Source organism: Ylistrum balloti, unplaced genomic scaffold (genome assembly GCF_031769215.1).
Source record: "Ylistrum balloti isolate Yb309-2 unplaced genomic scaffold, AGI_CSIRO_Ybal_v1 Utg371830, whole genome shotgun sequence".
NCBI lineage: Eukaryota > Metazoa > Mollusca > Bivalvia > Pectinida > Pectinidae > Ylistrum > Ylistrum balloti.
In genome coordinates this window covers 760,550-784,842 of record NW_026782909.1, presented here as the reverse complement: position 1 = coordinate 784,842, position 24,293 = coordinate 760,550, and the positions used below count along the sequence as shown (strand labels likewise).

Genomic DNA, 24,293 nt, shown 5'->3' with positions numbered 1-24,293 from the left:
GCAAATCACTTATATGTCCGCGTTTTCACTTTACTATATGAGAAGAGTCAATCGCTGATTCAAATCTCTCGCAATGTTTGCACGCAACACGCGGACTTGATTTATTCTTATAGAATCGGAACGGAAAGTGTGTGAAAATTGTAAAAAGAGAATAACATGATTCAATATTATCTCTGTGTTTCGGGACTACTTCAGCAATAGTTGGAAATATTTCATGCTTGCCGACAATTATTGCGTAACAGAGAAATGTTAAATATGACTCAAGGATTTCTGGTTACATAATTTATTATCTATATTAATGGCCGAATTTTCGGCGTCTCATTTGACTCATGATTAGTATAGATAATGATGGCATGTTTTGTTCATTTTACGATGTTCATAGTGTAGCAACTGTTTAATTGTCTGCTTCGACCGTAATAGGAACAGTGTGTAAAATTAATCCATATCATAACACATCTACATACTCTTTTAACACATTGATTTAAATGAGTAGATATCCCTATGTAGTAACTCGGCATTGTTTTTATGAAAGCACTTACATGGTCGAAATTACAAGGAAAACGAATTTTATTTGGTTATGAAAAAATATGATTTTCTGAAGTAATAAATTAGACGACAGAAAATTCGTTCCAAGAGAGAGAAAAAAAGTATGCCCACTCTCTATCATCATACTATCACTTATCACTATTAGTTAAATTCCTATCTGTCGTTCTTTGTTTTGCGTTAAGCGTCGACCGTTCGATGTTTCACATTTACATTTTTCCGTTTATCATCGACAATTTTCCAATAAACAACTCTAGGCCTGTATTCATTAAGGCTAGACGTTTATCTTCACAATAGCCATGATTATACAAGGACTGATGTCCAAGGATACAACAACTTACAATAAAACTTTTTGTTGCATTGCTTTTGGTCTTTTAAAGGAATTGATTTAACAACGAAAAACATGAATGTATGTGAAAAATACTATCCGTTTGAAAAAAATTGAAATATCACATATATGCTTATTTGACTTGGAAATGCTTTTTATAGTCTGAATGGATAATAACAGTAAAAGTATACTTATATTTAAAACATTGTTTGTTTATCCTAAGTTAATGGTTTGCATGGCAATGAAATTTTACGTAAATATATCGCGTTTATTATGCTTTAGGAACCGGTACACCCATCGGCGACCCAGTCGAGGTCAACAGTCTTGGGAGCTTCTTTAAAGATTATCCGATACAGCCCAATGATGTGACGAAACAGCGGTTTATCGGATCTGTTAAAACAAACATCGGACATCTCGAATCTGGGGCAGGAGCTGCAAGTCTTATTAAGACTCTTTTGATGATGAATTATGCAAAAATTGTACCATCTCTTCATTCGCTTCCACGGAACCCGAAAATAGACTTTGAGAATTACGAACTGCAAATACCTACATCGGTTAACCCATGGCCTGTACTAGAAGATGGTTCAAGAGCTGCCTGCATAAATTGTTTCGGATTTGGTGGAACGAACAGTCATGCCTTTGTACGACAATGGGTTGGAAGGTCGAACGATACTAATACAACAATGAACAAGAACCTCAAATCCACATGCATTCCACTTTCGGCAAAATCTCAAACGTGTCTGATTAAAGTACTTAGCCATTTGGTTAAACGACTGACAGAAGAACCATGCGATCTGAAGCAACTGTCATACACTGCTTCGTGCAAACGAGATCACTTTCGATACCGGAAATTGTTCGTTGCATTCACTATTGCAGATCTTATCGAAAGTTGCACTGGGGCAATTGAAAGAATGAAAGACGAAAATATTAAACCCGGCAGGAATATCAGGATAGTATACGTGTTCTGTGGCGTCGGGACCACATGGACGAAAATGGGCATGGAACTTGTTCGACATTTCCCTGTATTTGCTGACACCTTGAAGCGCATTGATAACTATCTGACGTCAATGACTGGATGGTCAGTAGAGGACATAATACGTGATGGAGCAAAAATGGATGACCCCTTCATTAGTCATATTGGTATATTTGCATGTCAAGTTGGACTGTCAGACCTCTGGAAACATTGGGGAATCTCTCCTGACGCGATTGTAGGTCAATCCGTTGGTGAAGTAGCCGCTGCCTATAGTAGTGGAGTACTACCTCTGAAAGATGCTGTCAAAGTAATTTACCACAGGTCCAGGTTGCTGGCAGAGGAATCGGGAGGCAAAATGATAGTGGTAACGAATGTTAATACCACATATGTATCCAAGATATGTAAAAAGGTTGGCCATGTTGATATAGCAGTACATATCAGTCCAAATGCATGTACAATAAGTGGTGATGCCAAAGAAGTAAATGAAGTGAAAAACCTCATAGCAATGCATACTAAAAACACGAATGAAATTCCTTTGTTTCATGACTTGAATGTCCAGTGTGCTTATCATAGTTTCAAGATGGAAAACGCAGCAAAACGCATAACAGAATGTCTTAATGGAATCAAAGCTAATCCCCCAGATATTCCAGTATTTTCCACCGTGACAGGAATGATAGCAGAAGATTTCGGTACACCCGAGTATTGGAAAAAGAATGTCGAAAGGCCAGTATTATTTCACCAGGCAATTAAAGAATCGACAGGTATAGAGTCAACTATATTCCTGGAACTCGGTCCTCGGCCAGTTTTGAAGGCTCATTTGAGTGACATATTCACAAAGGAAGTTGTCACTTCAATTCCATGTATGAAATTTGGTACAGGTTCAATTCAAGTGTTGACTGCGCTTGGTGATTTGTACACATTAGGCGTTAATCCATGCTGGGAAAATATCGTAGAGAAAACAAACCTGACAGACTTGCCTCAATATCAGTTTGACGGTAAGGTCTTAATGGTAGAGTCCGACTACCGCTTCCTCCGAAAACAGGGATTGATGAATGATTGCTCGGGTAGGTACCTTATGTTGACACAAACAGATACGAAAGGGAAATTTAAGGTTAATCTAAGTCCAAGCGAAACACCTTTCGTGTATGACCATGTTATCGATGACGTCGTCATCATTCCAGGTGCTGTTTACGCTGAGGTGGCATTTGAACTGGGTATGAGTGTCATGAATGTAGCAGCTGAATGTTTGCATGTTGAGTACGATATCATCAAAGTGGTCCCCTTGTCAAAAGATAAACCGTTTTATCTGGATATCACATCCAACATAGAAGAAACGAATGATTGCTTGATGAAAATTGTTTTTTCAATCACCAACGATACAATAACGGTTGTCGAAGGATCTGTGACAAACAGATATCCCACACATCTGCCTATTGTTCAAAATGAGGATATATGCATAAGTACCGGGAACAATTTGGAGAGTGAACAGTTATATAAAACGTTGGCAATGCATGGATACAAATATGGAACTAGAAGTCAGATCTTGGAAAGAATTACATTCAACAAAAATGAATGCACTGGCTACATTAATCTCACTGAAGGAGTGGCACGACAAATTAATCGAACAGCTTTCCATCCTGCTATTCTAGATGCAATGCTGCACTCGAGCGCTTTAATATTCCTTTCTCATCAAAATGAAACATCTAACAAAATCTACCCGGTCCGCCTTGGTAGCGTTACCGTGTTTAGATCGTTAGAGAAACGAATGTTGTGTTATACCCGGATCATAAAAGAGGTCAATGATAGGAGCATTACCAACATCATTCTTACTACACAAGATGGTTTGGTGCTGGCTGAAGTGAAGGAAATCGAACACCAGATCATGAATGGTAGCACGGGAGTAAACAACTTTGCTTATCAGATTGTTTGGACTGAAGAGAATGTGCCAAATGTTATCAGCGATACCCAAGACGACCCAAAACAAAATGTTATCATCTGCTACGACGACAGCGGCATTCACAGCTTACTTAGAAATCATTATCCACGAGGAGAATCCTTTCGACTGAGAGACGTGGCTGACGACCCTGAGTCCATGATATCCGCAATAGACACTGAAGGTGTGAAGATGACCTTAATTGTTCCAGACTCTAATACTGCCTCACAAAGCGAAAGTAGCGATCATATTTTTTATAATATTTGCAAATGCTGCGAAGCATTCCTCAAAATTATGAAGAAGCTAAAATACACAGACAAAACTTTGATAATAGTTACAGAGAATACACAAGATGGTGGCTATGAAAACAATATCAAACAGAATGTGTTTGGTTCTGAACTATGGGGGTTTGCTAGATCTTTACGACAAGAAGGTACCAGATGTCGGATTGTATTGATCGATATCCAGCCATCTATTCCCACGGAAGTGGAGACATTGAACAAAGCTATTCTTTTTTTCTTGTCCTCCGATCAAGCTAGTACGTTTACGGAATGTCTAGTTGCTGATGGGAAAATACACAGCAACTTCCTACAGCGAGGACTGCATAAAGGTTTAGAAAATGTACACAGAACATTGTACCCTGATACAAATCTACGTCTTCAGGTACGCAGTACCAAGTCAGACAGAGTAGAACGCCCGTTCCTCATACCTGCAGACAACACATGCGTTTCAAAGAAAAATGACGTCATTCTTCAGGTTGATGAAATTTGTATTCACTCTCCATCCGTATTTTGCGTCACTGAGCTAGATTCAAGTATTGACAATTCACTTTGGACAGATTGTCAAGGTTACCCAGTTATAGGCTTAGAATTTCAAGGAACTATTATGGGCAAAAAACAAGTTGTGGCATGTTACCCTACAAGAGCTACCAATTTGATATCTATACCAGAATGTTGTGTTTGTGAACGATCAAAATTGCCAATGTATACACCGGGTCTCATCATCAATGCAATGTTGATGTGGCATATCATGCAGCATGTTGGAGACAAATCTGTAGTTTATATCGTCACAGACTCTGACCCGTCTGATGATGCATCACTTGCCCTTCTTCGTGATATGATATTGACGACAAAGCACAGCCAAGTCAAAATAGCATCGATTCACTCCCTCAACGATGCCCGTGAATGTGAAAATGGCGTGTTTGTTTTATTAGAAAAACATTCCTTAACAGACATAGCTTGCATTCTAAGATCGGGAAATACTATTGTGGGCTGTTTTGATGTCATGCGACGCGTGTCAACTCGGCAATATCAGATGTGCTCAAAAGGGATTAAAGTATGTATCATTACGGAAAAGGACGTGTTTTCTGACAGCAATGTCATTAGTAATTTCCCACAAGTAATACGTTGGTTAAAACGACAATCAAGAAACTGTAAAGTAACTTATAACAATAGAAGACCACTAATGACCATCAAATTCCCTCACGCTAAGGATTCGGAAAAAGATGATATGGAAATAAAGGCAGTTGGAGACATGCTCATCCATAACAATGCAACCTATATTGTTGTTGGTGGACTGACAGGTCTGGGTTGGGAGATTGTTAAATGGCTTGGTTGCAAAGGTGCTGGGATTGTGGTGTCGCTTTCTAGGAGAGATTGTAATCAACAGATGATTGTTCAACTTCAAAACGCGATGGATATACATGATTTTCAAATTGTCCCTATGAAGTGTAACATTGGAAATTATGCGGATGTAAAGAAAACGTTTGGTAACATCAAATCGCAGTTTCCAAATTATCCAATCAAAGGTATATTCCAGGGAGCAGGAGTTTTGAAGGATACCCGAATTGAAACTATGACAATGGAAAATTTCAAGTCAGTATTGTGCCCAAAAGTCTTAGGATCATGGAACCTACACCTTGTCTCAAGAGAGTTACCCTTGGATTTCTTCGTAATGCATTCTTCAACTACTTCTGTATTTGGAAATGCCGGCCAAACTAATTACGGGGCTGCCAATTCGTTCATGGATTCATTAGCCTTGTACAGAAGGGCCAATAACCTGCCCGGTCAGAGCATCAACTGGGGAGCATTAGCGGTGGGTATGGCAAGCAAAGCAACGATAAGGAGTAGCCTTGAAGCTAATGGGTATTTTTTGATGGAAACGAATCAGATTAAGGAATGTCTTTTAGATATTCTGACTCGAAATCCAAGCCAAATAGTGTACGGCTTGTTTGACTGGAATATTTTAAGAAAAAACCCCGCCATGATGCGGACATCTGCAATTGATAGCGATGAGATGTCAAATGTCAGTCAGTCATCCATGCAGCAGCATGTCAGCACAGTGCTCGACATTGCCAATTTCAAGGAGGCTTCTCACGAGGAACAGAGACAGATTATCGCAACTTTGTTTTTCACTAGCCTCTCCAGAGTTTTATCGGCATATGATAGAGAACAAGTAAATAATCAAAATCTTCTAAGTATAGGCATGGAGTCGCAAAAAGCCATAGAATTAATCCATGTCTTTAAGGACGCTACTGGTTGTAGACTTCCGTTGGCCTATATTCTGTCCCCTGAATATTCTGTAGAAATGCTTATTGACTTTGCTCATTCTAGTATCACCGATAACTTCGACAGGGAGGTTCATTCCCCAGCGAAATATGAAAATGTACATGAATCACCGTCGTGGATGGAAAAATTCTATTTAAACATACACGAAATAAATCAGAAAGATTCAAGTCTTTGGTTCAGCATTGCTTTTAAACTAGGAAGCGGTCTATCCAATATCGGAATGTGGCATACTGTCTTGCGATGGATCACTATCAAACATCGAGAATTGAGAACAGTGTATCAACCTAGCGGACGTAGATTTGGATTCAGGAAAGTGATTTTGGATCCAGAGGATGCCAAGGTGGACTTTCGGTTTGTTGATTTTTGCGTGATAACAAGTGAGAAAGACAAGGATATTGCGAAATATTGCACTTTCGATATAACAACAGATCCGCCGTTGCGCGTTCTGTATTGTGACACTGGAAAAAATCATCACCTGAGATTCATTATTAGTCACATCACTATGGACCTGGGAAGCCTTTTCACACTCATTGAACAATTACAGTCGTACCTGACAGCGTTTTTTTTCCATACGTATATCGATTTCACACCTGTGGAGATTCCAGATTTTGCTGTACTGATGGAAGAACGAATCGAGTCTGAGAGAGTACGTCTTGATAATTTCTGGAGAGGAGAGCTTGAAAAGAGTCACAGTTTGCCGTCAGTAGTTGGGAATAAAGTACCCAAACATATGTCAGGTATGACAAAGAAATTATCGATACGTCTACCAAAAGAGCTGGTTGATAATATCAGTCACAACGTATATCACATAACTGTACCTACTCTACTATTTAGTCTGTATCAGATTCTTCTCCATGAGATGACATGCGTGTCTGCTGTTCCGGTTGTGCTGACAGTGGACATGCGCCGACACTTTCCGGAGTTCATTGGAGAGATATTTCTTGGCACCAACTACGTTCCAGTCATAACACAGCTTCCCAGTGTATGTGCAACATTACGAGAATGCATTTCATTGTGCTCCAACCAGGTGTTGCTCGCGAGTGAGAACAGTCTGTACCCATTCCAACTTATCAAACAAATTGATAATGATAAGGAGAACCATTTCCGACATTTTTTCAATGTCAGAGACATATCAAAACAACTCAACAAACGTGAGCAGCATTCAAATTACTATATGAAAAATATAGGCTATATCACTGGTTTCCTAAACAAAGTAGAGACAGCTTTAAATGTGGTGACTGGTCGCCAGGACAGATCTATGGAACTAGTGCTGAGTTATGATTCAGAAATTGTCAGTTCCTCTAAAGCGGAGAGTATGCTTAACGACATTGTGCTATTGGCCAGTGGTGCTGTGGCAAATCCAGACCTCCGGCTATACGAGATTCCATTGGAGTGCTGTCAAACCGAGGCTTCAGATAAAATAGACCATTACTTGCCCATGGGTAAATATATTGTTTGTGTAACAATTTGTCATCGTGAGATTTCATAGATCCAAATTATTGTTTAGTTTCAAAAGGGGACACTGCGTCTGTCTTCGTCAATTCAATGTCCCCTTAACAGATGACAGATCAATCACTGATTAATTCTAATACTAAACGCACATCGCGGTAAAGCATTTCACTGAAATTGACAAGAAATGGAATGCTGTGAAATGTGTCTTAAAGGGTTTCATACGCATTTAAATTGTTTGCTTTTTCATCATAACCATGTAACAATGGTGGGATGAGGTCTTGTATAGTATATATAACTTAACTAGTAAATCCAAAGAGATACAAGAGAGAAATTCCCATCTTTTACAAAAATCGCCGATATTTGGCAAAATGTTGTTTTATATCTATGGTACCAAAGTAGTCAACTACAGTAATAAATAATTTGCCTACCAGGAAATCATTACTTAATATACAACACGCTAATTTTACACACCTTTTGTTCGCTGTAAATGTGAATTAAGACAGGCGAATTCCCCGATGTAGCAATTCATGCCCGCTGAAATCTAGGTAAAACAAGGTTAGTATCAAGTGAAAATGCCGTACAATGTATTTGATTCACTTTTAGAAGACAATTTTCAGTTTCATAATTTTATATACAGTAAATATAGTTAAAACATGATTCCCGAAAACTTTCTTTTTTTCGACATTTTTTCGCTTTGTACTTCAGTCGAATCAAATCCGTATCCATTACCGAAATCGGAATGGGGGAATATTATATTTCAAAGAATGTATTTGATTTGTCGATTTTATTTATTGACTTATCAAATAAGTCCTTAAAAATGTGAAAAATTGTCCTGTTCCTATCTTCATTCAATATACATTCGAAGTCAAAGGGTGCTCATACTTCAATTGCTATCGGTAGTAATAAAAAAAGATTTTGTAAAAATTGAACTTCTGGATTTCGGCAGGGGTCAAAGTGTTATTTTGTTTAACAACATTTACAAATGACTTCTTCTGAAGTTCCACGGAGGAGATTTAACTCATTCTTGCCTGAAATGACCCCGAGATAGTCCTGACCAAGTATTAATATTTTTCGAGTCGGTCGGAAATCAAAAGCTTACACATTCTATAATATAGACCAACATCTTTTAGATAACCTAGAATTTTATTAATCTCAACAGTTTCAAAAAGAGTCTTTAGACTTGTAATGGTATGATAACAAATTTCTCGAATAGACAGAAGGTCAGTAAAGTCCAATAAAATGTTAAACGGTGAATGGCTCATCACATCGTAGGCACCGAGGGTTATATTCGCCTATCTACATATATGAATGCGTAAGGTATGTATGGCCCAACGGGCCAGGGCATCGTCGTCTCGGTGGTTGTCTCTATAGCATGAAAATCATTCACCGATGAAAGGTTTATGTCGTCATCCGAAAATAATGTTGAAAACGCATGTTACAAAATTTTGACGGATTTCTGAAACGTTCATCCTCCGTAGTGCTGGAATGGACCATAACACTACCTGAAGCCGTTGTATTATCTATGGGGTAAAATAAAATAAACATTATACTATATTTTTCTATTTGTTGCCGTCGTTAAGACAGAATATTGCATTGACACTTGAAATTCCCTCGCTGCACACTCTCGGTACCACTGACAGGAAATGTCTGAGGCCGACAAAATCGAAAACATCTAGCTTCACAGCTCATCGCTTTCTGAAAGAGCAATAAATGACAATTTCTGTGTAGTTGTAGTGAAAACCTTAACACAGCTATAATTACGGTTGACCAAAAATATTTCATGGTAGTGCTTTTGGATATTTAATACGGTTTCTGTATCATTAAAGTATAGTTTCCTTATGTTGTCAGGGCTATGCTTTAATTTACAACCATTAGTTTTGCAAAAATAAAATTGGAGGTTAAGTACCAACGGCCAGATTAATTCATTGTTTCTGCAATCTAAAGACTAAAGTTCTTAAAACATTTTAAAAACGTTTTATTTCATTTTTATATCATCAAATGTTGGATGATGCTAGTCGCAGCGGCATTACTTTTCTTGCGTCCATTCCTAGATTTTATACGCTGTTGTTTTATGAATAAGTGGGAAATTAAAGCCTCATCTCACATACGCAAAATGCAAAATATAAAATTGCGTTCTTTTTCTGTTTGCAGCGATATTTATGAAAGAGACTTCAAACGGTTGGGAATACCCAGTACATCTGAAATTGGACGTGCAAAATAATATTACCAGGATAAGATTGATCAATCCTGATGGCCGAGGAACGTCAAGACATAAAGCAATACCCATTCATTGTGTCATTGGTGTAGACATCGGGAAAATTTCTGGTATGTATAATGTGTATTCAATTCAAATACAACATTTTAAACTTGTTTACTTGTCCTGTTATGTTGAAAATGGTTCATATCAAATTTCACGTTTTTCATCATTATGGAATAATTTTTTTCTTGCTTCTTTGTTTTTGCCAACTTACATGATTTTGTCGGTTGGTTTAACGAGATTTAAATGACTATGGCCATTCTATTATTTTGAACTATATATGCATTTTGCATTGGTTTTAAGAAGCAATTAATTGCAGATGTTATGAATGTGCATATTATGTTGGAAAAGAGGATGCTGATTGACTTGTGACGTCACTGGTGATATCTAGTCGATAGTCACACATTGTAATGTTAGGTCATGTTGCTATTGATTAGCTAGAACAACATTAATCATTCATTAATTCCATACATTAAATTGTTTTTGATTCATTACTAAAAATGTAAGATCGATTTTTATGATGCGATTGGAAAACTGAAATTTACGAATATAATTGTAAAATGTACATATTTTTGAAAGAAACCACAGTTACGCTGACTACAAATCATGTTATGAAGACAAATGTCGTTGTTGACTACACAGATATGCCACACACATGTATAGGAAGAAATGTAAGTCATGAACACGTGTTGAATAGGGCGGAAGCGGCCTGAAAAAAAACTTTAGGACGAAAATGGAAAAAATTGGCAACGGCAGTTTTTCACAAGCTATACTCTATTCGTATCTGGATGTTTTAATACTTTCTCAAAATCTCGAACAAAATTGATCAAACGTTGATAAAGCTAAATATTGTTAATTATCATGAGATGATTGCTGTCTTTCCTTTTCGAATTGTTCTCATCAATAACAGAGTTATTAAAATGATATATTAGATAGCGTAGTATTTTCCTTTGAAAAAGTAGTGTGCTTATTCATTTCATTAAGAATATTAATATGAATTGGCTTTGGCTGGGATATAATGACATAACACTTTCGTATTTATGCAAATCTAACATGAACATATGCATTACTTACTTAGTTAATTGGAAAAGAAAACAGTTTTGGATTGTCATCAGTCAAACAATTGATAATATGCAACTATCGATCTAAGCATATGAATACCATCGAAAGACAACTACAACAAAGTTTGAATAGACTACAAATTTGGACAGATGAAAATGGTGTTAAATTTTCACAATCAAAAACAGTTGGTATGCATTTTTGTCAAATTCGGAAACAACACGACGATCTAAATCTGTCTCTCTGTGGTGCACCCATTCCGGTTGATGAGCAAACCAAATTCTTAGGTGTAATATTCGACAGGAAATTGTTGTTCCTTCCACACATAAAATACCTTAAAGCCGAATGCCTTAAGACACTGAATATTCTAAAGGTTGTGTCCCACACTGATTGGGGAGCTGATAGACTAAGACTCTATAGAGCCCTTATTAGATCAAAATTTGACTACGGTTCCATCGTGTATGGATCTGCTACACCTAAATATTTAAAATTTTTAAACTGTTCATCACCAAGGTCTCAGACTCGCTCTCGGAGCCTTTAAGACCACGCCTAGAGCAAGCCTCTACTTAGAGGCTAACGAACCATCACTATATAGACGTCGAAATAAATTGGCTTTGTATTACACTATTCAGCTAAGGTCAAATCCTGCTTTTTCCCTGTATTTGATCCAAAATATAAAACCTTGTTTCAAGGCAAACCCAAAACTATTCCATTTGTTAGTATTCGAATTTCTGCTCTTTTAACAAACACAAATATTGATGTTAACCAAATTCAGTCATTTGGAACGATAGAAATTCCATACTGGCTCATGAATTCACCTGAAGTTGACTTTTCACTTCATAAAATGGTTAAATCAGTCACAGACAGTTACACCTTTCGTTCATCTTTCTCGAAATTGGAGTTAAAATATGAAACATTTCTACATTAATATACTGATGGTTCAAAAGATGATGATAAGGTTGCTGCGGCCATGGTTATACAAGGTGAAACCTATGGATGCCGTCTACCAAACAACGCCTCAGTAATCTCGGCAAAAGCGCGAGCTATCTACCTCGCCCTTGAATATATTCAAAGAAAGAAAGTAATGAGAGTATCGAAAATAGTTTCATACGTAATACCTTAATACCATATCATGAACTTGCTTTTAACTTTCGCATTGCTTTTTGCTGGGTTCCTGGGCACATGGGAATACCAAGCAATGATTTTTAACATTTGCCTTTTACCTTTTGGTTTGTTTAATGTTATTTCTTTTTGGATCGCTGTGTGTTTTACCGTTTTAAATTACACATTGTATATTGCTTACAAGGGGAGATCCACCCGACCAGTGATGTCAATATCAAGCGACACCGCAGCTCATGAAAACTCCCGCGCCCAATTTTAAGAAACGTTTAATTTGTGTTTACAATCGTGTCCTCTGTCCCAACAGTGATTAATTTATTCCCGATATTAGGTCTCACCCCTCTCACCCAAAAAGACCGAGACCGTGTACCTGGACATTCCTACCAATTTTTTTATTAACCTTTTCAGATTCCTGGAGCCTTATCATACAAAGTACGAAGAAACATCACTATTTCAAGACCAACGACTATTTCATGGTCCAAGTCTGGAGAGCGAAAATCCGGAATTTGATATCTTTTCGTTCATTGCTGTCAACTTAATGACTATAACGAGTTAGTGATGCAGAGGCTTGTATGAAGAGTTTGTTTACATGTTTCTTTCAATAGTTAAAGTTTCGTAACCAAAAAGTTAGCTGTATTGTATTGATGCATTGTAGTGTTGTGCAATACATTGCTTACATTTGATTGAATTATGCCATGTGGACATAAAAGAGGGAATGGTTACATGACGCCTTGTCCAAAGCAAAGATAACACATCACAGTTCGCCACTTATAACAGAATTGTGCTTCATTTTGCGATTACCTGAACCTGTCATTGATGCACGCCCCATGCAGTTATTCCTTTGAGTTGTATAATACGATTTTTTAAGCTCTTTCAACTGAAAATACCTCACAAATTTGTTATTGATCCACTATTCTACCTTGATACGAGTCTTTCGACGCCGCCATCTTTTTTATGCGGGCAGACTACATTAGAACGTGATTTCGGGACAAATTTTAAAAAAATGATTTTGTATTAAAAAGAAATTTATTTGATGGTGAAATTTCAACTTGTATTTCATTAACTAAATAAAGGGATACATTTTTAAAAAATCTTTTGGATATGGTCGTTCAGAAGCTTTGGAGTACTGATTCAAACCCGCAAATGACCTAGTGCGTGGCGATCCTTATAAAGAACATGGGAATCAAATAGCAAATATCTGACAAGCAAACTTTGTATAATATTTTCGTGTTATCAAATACCTTTTATTCAGTTAATATGTACTCGGATCAGTTGTGTATTCGCTATGATTAATAACATTAAAATAGTGTTATAATGTAAATATTTATTTAATTCTTATTATTACAAGTTAATCGGTTATATAAGCATATATATCGTACTGTATATCATTGGGGTCCTGTGACACCTGATTCAGTGGTCATGGTGAGACATTTTATATGGGCATAAACTAGCTCGCCACTCCTATCAGGATTTTTATATAGGTTATATATAACCTTTCCTTGAACTTTATAAGTTCTATTCTACATTGACGCCGACATTTTGTTACCGCGAGTCAGAGAAAGCCGACGGAGTTCAAACGCGATTTCGGAACTAAAACGTTATTTTTTTTTACAAATTGGTTTCTATGAATCAAATGAAGTGATAGCGAAAAAAAATTATAAAGTGAAAAACAAACAATTGACATATTAGATAAGAATGAATCTTTTGAGCATGATCGTGTAGAAGCTTTCAATTCCGACTCTATTAAACTTAAAGTTTGTTGAAATGATAAAAAGGAGATTACTTCAGACAGCTTTAATTGAAATTCAAATAGCTTATATTAAGTAAACCTCGAACAATGTTCCCGTGAGGTCAGATCCTCTCATTTAGTCAGGATATACTCAGATCAGTTGCTGTATAGTGGCTACAATCATTAGCAACAAATGAGAATTAATATATAAATACCTATTTCATCATTTCTTTTTTTCATTTCCATATTTCCTTCTTTCTTTAGGAAATCAATTACATTTACCCTGTTATCTTAAATAGCACCGTGTGTAATATTGTGTTTCTAATAAATCTAATAAAATAGAGTAATGCCCGAAGTTACAATAGGTACCCTATTGTACATATTCGTATTGTTTTGTAATTATTTCTGAAGTTTACAGATACATGTTTAATGATTGTCGAAACGGGCGAATGAATTACAATAAAGAGTTTTACCAAATATTGGATTTTTCATTTAATAAAGAGAATAAAGTTTTCGTGAATAGAACATTAACGTTCGTAAACCGAGTAAAGTCAAATAAAACACAATTATACATTCATTGTAATAAGTAGGTATGCATCACTGCCCTTTTTTTTTTTCTATCTATGAGGAATTCTTTGAGTTGTGTCCCCTGCCGACATACACCATAGGTTTTGGCTATTACTAACTAGTTACCAACGACGACTAATATATGCATTGTTTGCGTCCGTAAACTTTTACATTTTGAAGTCTTCTAGAAAACCCATTATTCAGATTGATTTGAATAAACCCTTTCGCCTTTTGAAGTTCCTCCTCTCTAACTATAGAAGACGGATCAACTCTCTGAATTTAGAAAAATTACTGTCCATGCCCATCCCCAAAATGTTTCATATCTATTTGGCTTAAATCCGCAAGGCGTAAAGAAGAGGTAGCTTTTCAAAGGAGACGTTATATTCAGCGTATGACTGGCAATGACGGTGGTAACACGATGGCTATAGGCTATTTTGACCCTTGTGGTCAGATATCATCAGCAGATATAAATCATGGAAATACGAGGCGAGAATTGATTCATGTTTTAGCGATGTGGGTAGTTGTCCCTCAATACTTCCACAAATTAAACACAGAAAATACGGCACAGTATTAACGAGTTATCAATGGTGGAAATTATAGGAAATAGTCTCCAGCATGTACGGTATGTGCGCATTATGCAGTAAATATCTATTTTACGTAAAGGTTTTAACTGACTAACATGATTCAAAAATTGCATAGTTTCAAAGGATAACATATCGTCTTATTCATCAGATAATTTGCATCTGAATGGTATCAAAAACGATGTATATTTTGTGTGCAGTATATATCGTATTAAAAAAGCGTAGGTTATTAAATTAAGTTTAGAACAACATCACTGTTGATACTGAGCAGACGTTCAATGAATTACATATGCATGTACAATTATTCATGAAAATAAATCCTAATTGACAAAGCAATCACTTATAAATACCCGTCATAATCAATATAGATATTCTACAACAAACGGTATGTTTCATAATGACGATTTGATCGGTATGTAATCAAGATGGGTAACACGTAAATCCGAACGATTTTGGCGGGCGGGGAATGAAGGTTTAAGGCAAGTCCACTGAAGCAGTTTTTGTTGTTCGATTTCGAATGGACAGTGCATTCTCTGTGGAAGCGAACACTTCCCAATGCTTCGATCAATGAAGATTGTGATAAAGCTATTAAAAACAGGAAAACCGCAATCATGCAATTTAAAAACAATTCTAGAACCGGTAGCTAAAACATCTATAATTATTATGGCAAAAACCCGTCGAGCTATACGGTTACACAATAAATTGTCATAGAGATCTTATGTGTCCAAATTGAATTCCGATACATACATCAAAAAGGTAGGAGATATGATTGAACGAATCAGCGGTACAACATCATTCAGAACAATGGGATATCTAAAAACAAATGGAAAATTAACCACGTCGAAATTTGATATTTCAAATTCTTTAAGACCTGCTACCACCTGCTATTTTTAAACTTCATCTAACTAATTCTAAGTCATTGATCAAATAAATGCTAACAGATCAGTAGCAGGTGGAATGGAATCAATATACCAATGATAAATTGCATTCCGTAAAACCTATTATCGGTGAATGGTCTCCATGCTATAGAGATAACCACCGCGGCGAAGTTGGGCCATACTTACCTTACACAGTTATATTGCTTAAAAGCGAAAATAACCCTCGGTGCATAGGATGTAATGAGCCATTCACTGTTAAACATTTTTGACTACATTGGCCTTCTGTCTACTCGAGAATTTTTTTATTTTAACCTTTTTATACTGTTGAGATTGATAAAATTCTATGTTGTCTGAAACATGTTGGTCTAAATTATAGAATAATATTTACTCTGTTAATCGTTTAATATAACCATGTAAGTTTTTTGCATTTGTCCTTTACATTTTAGTTTGTTTGATGTTATTTCCTATTGGATCGCTTTGTTTTTCACCGGTTGATGGTCCTAATGTTTTTGAAATGAGTTGTGCAGCCAGAATTGTTAATCAATGTGTGTATGTTGAGGTTGATATCGTACAAAATATTTTAAATTACAGATGTCAATATGTACATGTATGTAGAATATAATCATAGAGCTTATGTGACATTCGCCATTGTCAGTTGTAAATAAAGAATGTATTACGAAAATCTGTTTCATCATTCTTTTTGTTTGAAAAGTTTCTACATAGTAAAAATAAGACCGGACAATTCAATGGTAACTCAATAATGCGACCCACTGGATGAAGTAGTCAACCGTTGAACAAGTTTCCCACTGACCTGTATCGCTCACCTGGTCAAGTTCGCTTGAAATGAAATGAAGATCAATCAAATGATCGATATCTATTTTTATTATTTGGCTGGTATCTATTTCCTCTATTTGGCCCCACCCCTCTGCCCCACGCAGATCAGATGCACCAATTACACAGAATTAATTTTCCTTTACCGTAGCATCCTTTAGATCCAAAATTGATTCAAAATTCAAGCATTCTAAAACATAAGCAGTATTTGCTGTATTTCATCTCTGTTGTGACCCGCCCAACCGTTTATACAAAATTGATTCCCCTTCAACCAAGAATACTTCAAATCAAATTGGGACAGAATCCTAATATTCCTACAAAGCACTAAGGATATTGTATAACTGGCTTGGTGTCTAGCCCTCCCTTTCCAGGGGCTAAGATCCACCGTTTATTCAAAATTCATTTTCCTTCACTAAAGAACACTTTAAACAAAATTTGGGAATATTTTATTATTTCTTCAGGAGAAAGATGATTTTAAAGAACTTGCCCTACTTTCTGGATTGAGACTAGCCCATTTTGCCCCAAAGGACCGAAACCCATCAATCATACGAAATAACCCTCCCTCACTCAAGAATACTTCAGACCAAATTTGCAAATTTCAATCATTCCTAAAAAGAGTTCAATTTTGAAGGATTTGCAAAATTTCCCCTTTACGGCCCCTCCTGCCCTAATGGGCCAAGACCCACCATCAATTTTATAAAAGAAATTTTCTTTCTCTATGGATACTTCTGATCAAATTTGGTCAATCTCTGCTCGGTTGCTCATGACAATTAGTTTTATGACATAAACTTCACCGGTCCTTCTGACCAAGTGAACTTAAAGATGAAAAGTAATCGTCTGTAAAGACAATCTTATCGTACTTCATCATCTCATTACTTCAAAAGCGTTGAAAGCACTAACAATTTTATAAATGGAAGGATTTTAAGTTTTCATTCATTTTTCAAAACGTCGATTACTAAAAAAAGTACTATCTTTGTTACACATTGATATCCACATTGTAAGGTTCCCCCGTCTGTCTATTTTTTTGTAAATTGATAACGCACCTTTAAAACAGAGTAAGACGAATCAAGTGATTTACCTTATGTTTACGACTATTTTTCTTTAGAATATTCAGTGCCTTAAGGCATTTGGCTTAAGGTATTTTTTATGAAATAGGAAGGACAATTTCCTGTCGGATATTACACCCAAGAATTTCGTTTGCTCATCAACCGGAATGGGTACACCACAGAGAGACAGATTTGGATCGTCGTGTTGTTTCCGAATTGGACAAAAATGCATACAAACTGTTTTTGATTGTGAAAATTTAACACCATTTTCATCTGCCCAAATGTGTAGTCGATTCAAACATTCTCGAGTAGACAGGTCATTGCTGTCCAATGAAAAATGTGTAACAGTGACTGGCTCATCTCCTTCTATGCACCGAGGATTATCTTCGCCTTTCAACATTTATGAATGTGTAAGGTAAGTATGGCCCATCCTAAGACAAGCAAGGACAATTTCGTCTCAATGAATGTCTATATTGCATAAATATCATTTACTGATGATATGTTTTTCGGTGTCGGTAAATTGATTCCATTCTTCCTGCCACTAAACTGTTGAACTGGTTGATATGGTTTCAAATCAAATAAGATAAAGTTTAAAAACAACAGGTGACAGCGGTAAAGTTGTCTTTGAGGTACGATTTGTTAAAATGTGTAGTAAAGAGTAAAGAAAGTCTAGATTGTGTTTTTTAATCAATCTGATTCATTACAGTAATGTATTTATTTCCGAATTTTACAGGTTCATGCATAATAACTGTCCGTATGATCAGGTTATGTGAACTAGAAAATATAGGGTGTATTATTTTTCATTAAATAAAGGACAAGAAAATGTTTTCGTAAATAGAACATTATTGTTCGTTAATTAATTTCAAGACAAATATCAACATTGGTCTATGGAACGTGGTTGATATATCGATTTCTGTGCTGGCTGGCATAAACAGTCATCTAAGTGACCTACGATTTAGCCTAACTATCGATAGTTTGACAGATAAACAGGGGGGCTGTGAAATTAAACTAGTTTAAAATGCTATGCCTTATCATTATATGCCATGTTTAAACAGAGAAAGAAAACCAGTAATCTAATCCATATAATTATGTGTCTACTAATATAATATTTCAGTTGAGTCGATAATGTGGAATTTTGTCAGAGTTCATGTTTGAGAGTAAGATGAAGCAGGATAATATTAGGAAATCATGAACATAGGAACGAAGTACCTAAGCAGGATTGAAGAGAAAACGAATGACAAAACTCTCATTTAAATCATTTTCATTTCTATTAAACACACTATTTCAATGTCTGGTTGTTAAGAAAATCGATGATAAATGAGTCAGCAACGGCCATACAGTTGCGAAAAGGAATTGGCGAAAGCGATGAAAACATTGTTATTGACAGCAATATAAGGGATACAAAATGAAATGTAATCTCCCGCAGAAAACCATATTTGGTGTAGCGGATGTATGAAAGGGTTTACATTTAATTCATTATAACGAAATCATTTCCTTACATACATATATTGAAAAAAAAGATCTGAGAATAAGAAATGTTGCGCAAAGGTGATACAATAATTTACCAGTTGTATAGATGGAGCTGGATACAGGGGAATGTCGGACTACACCAATCGTAGGGAACAAAATATTTCAATACAAAAATCGATCGAAAGCGTTGACCGAAATATCGATTCTAGCGTTACAATCATTGGAAACGGCTCAACGGGTTTCGAAATCACGAGAAAAGGAACAAAGTGCTTAAACGGGATGCAGTAAATAATGCAAGGCAAATATGTCAGTTAACATATATAAATATCGATTCGAAGTCCAACAGTTTGAAACTAAGATGAAGCAGAAGGATGTTGCGAAACCATAACCATAGGAATGAAGTGCCTAAACGAGATGGAGTAAATAATGAAAGGCAAGTATGTCGGCTAATACATTTAATTATGTTTTTGTTAAACATACTTGTTTAAAGTCTTGACGTTAAGAAGATGGCTGCTAAGGGAGGCAATACCACACATAAGCGAAGCGGTTGATATCTTACCTTGCAAACCCACAGAGATTGTCCGAATGGATTAACTATGATAACAGAACATCATGAACTAGTTAGGAACACAATAAATATAATATTCATGGAATATTCTTGGATTACGGAGGTCTCTATAAGAGTTACTAGACGTCGATACCTGTGGTAGGGTACTGGAAAATCTTTTTCATGGTATGGCAATCCAGATGTATCGGGACGTAAAGAAGCTGACTGTGTACATCGACTTTATCGGCTCTGGTCCTCAAGCGGTAGGCTTCGTCGCAGGCAAGGGATAGATACAACAAAAGATAGTCGTGGGGTTCCAACGTCGCCTCTTTGATCGCATCCATGGGGAATTTACTCTTTCTGAAAAAATATGTTGACGTTTTTTCGTCTTTTCACTTTGCTGTCATCCGGTGGGTTTTCGTGTTCCGCGAAACTTGCGTCAAACAAAAGTCGCAATTGTATTGAAATATGTCGACGGTGTATTCATTAATCATAATCCAAGGAGAGTCGTATCTGGCAAATATCATACGAGTAGCATACAATTTGTTATGATGATGGTGTTTATGTAGATGACATGGAGATTATTAACCTTGACCACGTGTAGGAAATGAGCTAATGAAAGAATATTTGCTAAATCCGAAAACATCATGGAACTGAATGAAAATCTTCTGTGTAGTTTTGTAGTAATGATAAAGTCAAGTTCCCTTGTATAAGTGTAGTTTAATAAGTGTATACAAACAGGGGAATGTATGAAGAGTGACTTATGGTAGGGTTTTCATTTATACTTAATAACAGAAAGTGGTCAGATGAGTACACCATATTTAGCTAGATATTGGATATGATGGAACAAACAAGTGTTAAATAAGTTACATAAGGCATCGGCACAAAGATAAGCACCGCCTCACCGATTACAAACACTTCACATGGCCCTATCTATGCTGACCTGTGTTATAGTATCTAGATAATTAACTACGTGTAAAATTAGCTGTAGATCAACTAAGACTGCTGACGATGTGTAAACCAACATCTGATCGCCTACTTTATCACACCCTAGGAGCATTGTGCATACATATTTCTTACTATACATTCGTATTTCAAACTAAATTTCTTTATAAAATTACTTTGCTGAAATAACTTGTAATGGTTCAGAAATTGCGGTACGGAAAGGATTCAAAAGATAGCTTTAGAGGTGGTTAAGCCATTTGTTTATTTTTTCAACGGGGTTAACGTCAGCTTTTACGGCCTATCGGCTTTCAGTAGACGAGGTTTGAGGTGAGGTGGGGTCTGCTGGTACCTGAAGATTGAAGCGGTTCGGTCGATTCAAGGACGCAAACAGATATGTGTATAACATAACGCTATCAGTTACGATGGAGTTTATAATGCATATATCGTATGTACAATGTTAAACATGTTTTATTTCTGATTCATATGAAATATGAGTCGGGCAGTACCTGGAGAGAGTGAAGTTTATATAATATAATGACAAGGAAAATCAAGGAAATTATTACAACTTCTAACCCTTGCAGCCCTTAAGATAACACGCGCTAAGAAATAAAAATGAAAAATTTCACATATATTAGCAGTCATGAACTTGTAACACTAAAATTTGAGTTCCCATTAATGCGTTGCGCCAATGACAGATAACAAAATTGCAGATATAGCAACAAATTGTCTAGCTCACTGAAACGCTTCATCACGAGTGCAAATATAGGCTGAACGAGACTACACGATTAGTATCTTCTTCTGTCCAACTTTCTTGGCAAAGAGGGGGACGCAAAGAGAATTGTTAATATTGTTTCGTTTTTTTTTGTTTTTTTTTGTTTGTTTTTTTGTTGTTTTTTTTTTTTTTTTTTTTTTTTGTTTTTTGTTTTTTTTTTTTTTTTTTTTTTCCATTTTGAAGTTTAACATAAAATTATGTACAACGGTAGAATTTAGTGTAGAAGATATTTGAGAACATCTGAAGTCGACTAATCCGTAAATACATGTACATTAGCACTTTCTACAATGGCCGTACGGAGGGTATTTAATTGGACAATAGTGCGCGGAAAGAAGGACCATTTGAATGCAAGTATATGTCTGAAATTTGAATTGATTTTTGGGTTATATTATTAATAGGAAAGAGAACATCAGTTGTAGGAACAGCAATAAGATAGTGGACAATTTTATATAAGATTTCTCTTAAAGAAAACTGGGGCTGTGTTACTATTTGATGGCATATTGTCACAGATCCACTTGAGGTTCGACTGATGTGTTACCGCCAGGTTCTTGGCTGTTGAGATTGGCAAACATGCAGAGATTGTCCAAAAGGAAAAAATAAGAAAAAGAAAACACAATGAATAAAACATTCAAAGAATGAAGAGTTGCTTGAACTTTAGGTAAAATAAATATTGTTGCCAACTGTTTTGTCAAGTCTGTTTAACACACTATAGGGCTTAGCAATCGTTAATTTTATATCGTGACGTAATGTTATTGCTTTGCGCAATACGCCGAATACTTGGGGGAATACCAATTTCATTTGTGTAAAAATCATTTATGAAAATCAAATAAAATTCAAGAAAGCGAAAATGCTGCCATTGTATTTATTAGCATTAGCTATGGATAAAGTGCAGATCATCTATACTCTTTCATTTCCAGATATCCGGAAGAAATTTTCTCGGATGGATCAAATCTTGGATGTGAACGAAATGTGATCTTTCACATATTACCATTAAAGAATTTTGCACGGGCACCAAATAGCTTCAAAGAATTGTTTGGTAATTTCACATATTTACATATTCGACCTTGTCCGGAGGTGGGTGAGGAGCACGGGTAATGAATACCTAAACTCCTAACTATGGGCACTAAAACCAAAAATAAACGACCTTGTATTTCATCATCAGACAAAGGAGATGACCATGATTTCAACCAGTTCATCGTAATACAATCACTAGCAAAGGATAAACAAATGTCATCCGTTTCACCATTTATTATTGCAAAGACTATCCTGTCAACATACGGTACTCCAAAGAGTGTGAAAAAATGCGATCTGACGAACAACTTGTGGAGGCAGTCTGCCAGCAACAGGCCAATAACCTCTTAGAAATGACGATTTTTTTTGACATAGCTGTGCAGGTTGTTCCTCATTCCTCCCTGAACACATCAAAGAGCATTATACCCTGTCTTTCTCTTCAGGGAGAGTTACTTCAAGGAAAAACAGCGGATGGGCAACCATCTTAAACGGATCAGGATTTTACCAAAACGTGTAAAGGTCTGCTTTCAGAGTGTTGGTGTGGACGTTTACATCCAAAATCCACTTTGCTTTGGTGCAAGAAATTTGGTCATCATTCTGATAATTGCAAGAAAGAGAAAGTTTGTGCAAAGTGTGGAGTTGTAGACCACGAAGATGGATCAGCAGATGGTGCTTGTGATGGTTAAGTTCACTGTGCAAACTGTGCTGGCAGGCATCCAACATATTCCAAAGATTGTCCTGCTTCGCATCAAGTACTCCAACAACATCACTTTTCTTAAGGCAAGGAAGATTCTTGAAACGTCAGTGTCGCGTCCATCACACGCCAGTCACACAAAGGCTGGTATTATGATCATGCAGGTACGTGATGCTGCTTCACAGACATGTGATGCAGAAACACAGGCTGACATGATGTGTAACAGTCATTCTTGCCCACGGCCTTCTGCATCAAAGTCGTCTTATACACAGTCATCACAACATCCACCATCACCATCAAAACAAAGTTAGAAACCTCAACCTCCATCAAAACCAGCTCCCAATCAAAAAGGGAAAATGATGTAGAGGCTTACGAACCATCACTATATAGCCGTCGAAATAAATTCGCTTTGCATTACACCATTAAGTCAAATCCTGCTTTTTGACTTGTACTTGATCCAAAATATAAAACCTTGTTTCAAAACAAACCAGAGACCATTCCACCATTCGGTATTCGAATTTCCCCTCTTTTACAAAACGCTAATATTGACCTAATTCAGTCATTTGGAACGATAGAAATTCCTCCCTGGTACTTGAGTTGACTTTTCACTTCATGAAATGGTTAAATCAGACACTGACAGTCCCACCTTTTGTTCATCCTTCTCGAAATTGCAGTCAAAATATATAACATTTCTACATTTATGTACTGATGGTTCAAAGATAATGATAAAGTTGCTGCGGCCATAATACACAAGTTGAGACCTATGGATGCCGGCTACCGAACAACGCCTCAATATTCTCGGTAGAAGCAAGAGCTAATACCTCACCCTTTAATATATTCAAAGAAACAAAGTAACGAGAGCTGTTATCCATTCAGACTCTCTTTCTGTTCTACAAACTCTTAGCTATAGAAATATCTAAAATATTTTCATTCGTAATACCTTGATACCATATCATGAACTTGCTTTTAACTTTCGTATTGCTTTTTGCTG

The 24,293-nt window shown here is 36.4% G+C and overlaps 1 protein-coding gene across 1 annotated transcript in view; it reads left to right on the top strand.

The window, feature by feature from the left end:
* Positions 1 to 23,096, top strand: part of LOC132563711 (uncharacterized) — a 32,618-nt gene extending 9,522 nt beyond the window's left edge. The window contains exons 5-6 of the mRNA XM_060228463.1: positions 1,154 to 7,786; positions 22,858 to 23,096. Coding sequence (XP_060084446.1) covers positions 1,154 to 7,786; positions 22,858 to 23,096 — 6,872 coding nt within the window. The remainder of the gene's footprint in view (positions 1 to 1,153; positions 7,787 to 22,857) is intronic.
* The last annotated feature ends 1,197 nt before the right edge of the window (positions 23,097 to 24,293 follow it).